The sequence below is a fragment of the Corapipo altera genome, unplaced genomic scaffold (assembly GCF_003945725.1).
Source record: "Corapipo altera isolate COAL_440 unplaced genomic scaffold, ASM394572v1 311, whole genome shotgun sequence".
NCBI lineage: Eukaryota > Metazoa > Chordata > Aves > Passeriformes > Pipridae > Corapipo > Corapipo altera.
The window spans coordinates 160,672-164,541 of record NW_020885094.1 but is presented as its reverse complement, the minus strand read 5'-3'; the positions used below and the strand labels follow the sequence as shown (position 1 = coordinate 164,541).

At 61.1% G+C, this 3,870-nt stretch overlaps 1 protein-coding gene across 1 annotated transcript in view; it reads right to left on the bottom strand.

Annotated features, from left to right (window-relative positions):
• LOC113960196 (keratin-associated protein 10-6-like) overlaps window positions 1–1,409 on the bottom strand; it is a 1,575-nt gene extending 166 nt beyond the window's left edge. The window contains exons 1-2 of the mRNA XM_027669615.1: window positions 1,296–1,409; window positions 1–1,184 (exon numbers count right to left, since the gene is read on the bottom strand). The exon at window positions 1–1,184 is cut by the window's left edge and continues 166 nt beyond it. Of these exons, the coding sequence (XP_027525416.1) occupies window positions 1–1,184; window positions 1,296–1,409 (1,298 nt within the window). The remainder of the gene's footprint in view (window positions 1,185–1,295) is intronic.
• Between the last annotated feature and the right edge of the window lie 2,461 nt (window positions 1,410–3,870).

Genomic DNA, 3,870 nt, shown 5'->3' with positions numbered 1-3,870 from the left:
CACTTGGTGGCACTTTGCTGCTGAGGGACACACTTGGTCACACTCTGGTAAGGGACACAGCTGGTGGCACTTTGCTGAGGGACACACTTGGTGGCACATCTTTGCTGCTGAGGGACACACTTGGTCACACTCTGATAACAGACACACTTGGTGGCACTTTGCTGAGGGACACATTTGGTCACACTCTGCTGAGGGACACACTTGGTGGCACTTTGCTGAGGGACACATTGGCTGGCACTCTGATAACAGACACACTTGGTGGCACTTTGCTGCTGAGGGACACACTTGGTCACACTCTGGTAAGGGACATAAATTGTCCCAGACTGCTGAGGGACACACTTGGTGGCACTTTGCTGAGGGATACATTTGGTCACACTCTGGTAAGGGACACAGCTGGTGGCACTTTGCTGAGGGACACACTTGGTGGCACATCTTTGCTGCTGAGGGACACACTTGGTCACTCTCTGATAAGGGACACACTGGGTGGCACTTTGCTGCTGAGGGACACAAACTGTCTCACCCTGCTGCTGGGGGACACAAATGGAGGCACAGCCAGTGGCACTCGGCTGGGGGACACACTTGGTCACACACCTGGAGGGCCACTGCTTGGGGACAGAGGAGGTGACACCTTGCTGGGGGACACAGGAGGTCTGCTGGGGGATGTAGGAGGTGCCACTCTGCTGGGGGACACAGGAGATCCTCTGGGGGACACAGGAGGTGCCACCCCGCCGGGGTCCCTGGCAGGTCAGGTGCCCGTACGAGCCCCCCTTGGCCACTCGCTGCTGGGGGACACAGGTGGTGACACACCTGGGCACGCCCTGCCGGGGGCACAGGGCGCTCACACACTGCTGGGGGACACACCTGGTGGCACTCTGGTGCTGGGGGACCCCCTTGGTGACACAGGGTGGCCGAGGGACACACGTGGTCACACACCTCTGCTGCGGGGGGACGGCGGCGGGCGGGCGCTGCTGCTGCTGCTGGGGCACGCACTGGGTCACGCCCTGGGGCTGGCACACGCCCGCCACGCCCGTGGGCACACACGTGGTCACACACCGAGGCTGCTGCAGGGTCCGCTGGGACGGTGGCACCGCCTGGGCCACGCTCTGCTGCGGGGACACGGCGATGGGCGGGCACGGCGGGGGCACCCACTGCTGCTGGGGCACACACTGCGTCACCCCCTGGTGCTGGGGCACACACTGCGTCACCCCCTGGTGCTGGCAGAGGCTGGAGGGCAGGAGCTGCTGCTGGGAGAGGCTGGAGGGCAGGAGCTGCTGGCGGGGCACGAGGCGGGTCACGCTCTGGGCCAGGCACGGCGTCGAGCGCCAGGCGGGCGCTGCCCGGGGTCTGCCGGGGTACAGGGTGGGCACGGGGGCCTGGTGGGCTGCAGGGAGGCACTGGTAGCACGACATCTTGGTGGGGGGGGGGTTGGCAGGGCTGGAATCACAGGATGACACAGTCAGAGGGTCACAGAGTCACAAAATCCCAGAATCCCGGAACGTGCTGAGCTGGAAGGGACCCCCAAGGATCATCCAACCCAACCCTCAGCCCTGCACAGCCCCATCCCCAAGAGTCACCCCCTGTGCCCCAGAGGATCAGCCAAACCCTCCTGGAGCTCTGGCAGCCTTGGGGCTGTGCCCACTGCCCTGGGGAGCCTGGGCAGTGCCCAACCACCCTCTGGGGGAAGAACCTTCTCCTGATGTCCAACCTGACCCTGCCCTGGCACAGCTCCAGCCCTTCCCTGGGTGCTGTCCCTGCTCACACAGAGAAGGATCAGTGCCTGCTCCTCCTCTGCCCCTCCCAGGAATGCCATGGCAGGGGATGGGATGAGATGATCTTTAAGAAGGTCCCTCCCAGCCCGAAGCATTCCAGGGTTCTGTGACAGGATTCAGGAGGTAGAGCCTTTAGACATTGAGTTCCTCACGGTCCTGCTGCTTCCAGCACCTCAGAGAGCCCCCCAGCTCTGCCACAACCCCCCCAGGAGCTGCTGAGGACCAAACACCTCCTTTTGAACAAAGAGGGGGAAAGTCAGAGACACTTCACACTAAATATCCACCAACTGCAACTCCTCCATCACTGGGGGCTTCACGGGGAGAGCTGATCTTGGAGGTCAGGACAGAAAGAATTATCTCAGAGCTGCCTTTCAATCATCAAATTAACCCCCCTGTGCCCCCTCCCCTCTCTTGGTTGGCAACTTGCTGATGATCTGAGTAAAGGCTCAGCCCAGCAAGAGGCTCGGAACCTCTGGCCACATCTGCCAGAGCAGGGGAGGCAAAGGGCACCCCGGGCACCTCTGGGCCACCCCAGGCAGGCAGAGATCCCCAGCTCAGCCCCAGCGTCACAAAGTTCCTGCTCGTTAAGGAACCGAAGCTCATTAAAGGGTGATGATGGCCCAGCTCAGCACCAACCCGCCCCCAGCCCTGCTAGAACTCCAAATACACCGAATTCCCCGATGCACCAAAGCTGCTGTCAGGCACCCCCAAAACCCAAACCACAGCAGCGGCCCCCAAATAATGCAAAGAAACTTCCCTCCCATCTCCCAGGGGTGTCTCAGGGGGACCATCAGCAAACACTGAGAGTCCTCTCCCCCTCCAGCACAGCAACCCCAACCAGCTCGTTGGAAAAACCTTTCCCAAGCAGCATTTTTATGCCTGTAAAAGCAGAAATAAATCTGCATTTCACAGGCAGAGAGTCCCAGAACAGCTTGGGTTGGGGGGCACCTTAAAGCCCATCTCATTCCAACCCACTTTTCCCTGGACCAGGTTGCTCCAAGCCCCGGTCCAAACACTCCCAGGGATGGGGAAGCTTCTCCAAGCAATTCCAGCAGCTCCAGAGGCTCAGACTTACCCAGCTCCTGGGGAGAACAGCTTGGGGATGTGACCGGGGAGTCCCGGCAGCAGCAGAGCTTTTATGCAGGGACCAAAGGTGCCCCGGGGGGGTGAGGGCCCCACACGGGCCCCATTAACAGCCGGGAAAAGCTGCAGCTCCCTCGGTGAGTCCCATCAGCACACTCACCCCTGACAATGAGTGGTTTGGTGGCAGCTTCCCAGAGGAAGAGTCATTAGAGCAGGATGATCCTCCCTGGCATGGGAGGACTGAATGGCATCTGGGGAAGCAGCAGCAGCAGCAGCAGCAGCCCCTGCCTCGGGGGGTTTGGGAGTGCACCCAAAAATAGGGGTGGTTTTCCAAAGGTTTCGCTGGATTCGCGGTCTGTGGAGGTGTCCTGGTGGTCCCACGGGAATGGGGCTGGGACATCACCTGTGGTGGGGCTGGGAGAGCTGCCCCGAGCTCCCCATGGCACAGAATCCCAGAATCCCAGAACCACAGAACCACAGAATCCCAGAATGTCCTGGATGGGAAGGGACCCCCAAGGACCATCGAGTCCCACTCCTGACCCTGCACAGCCCCCTCCCTCTCTACCCCCCTGGTTGGGGCTGGCAGAGCTTCTCCCCCACCCCAAATCCCAGGAGGTGCTGGTTGTGTTCGGGCAGGTTGGACACGGGATCAGCACTGGATCTGCTGGGGGGAAAACAGGAGCTCCCTGTGGAGACCAAATCCCCCCCTGATCTCACCCAGAGCTCCATTTTCGGCTCTGGGAACCCCTGGCTCCAGGTGTCCCCACAATCCCGTGATCCCAGGGCAGTCACCTGTCAGCAGGGAATGGGAATAAACCACGCAGTGACTCTGAGGTGATGGAAACACGAGGCACAGTCACCTGGCACTGCAGCCCTTGCCCGGCCAGCTCAGCTGGCAGAGCTGCCCCTGGCACTGCCACGGGTGACAAAAAGCCCCAGGAGCTGATAAACTTCCTCCAGGGCCACGTGGGGCTTTCTCACCCCTTATCTCACCCCTTATCTCACCCCTTATCTCACC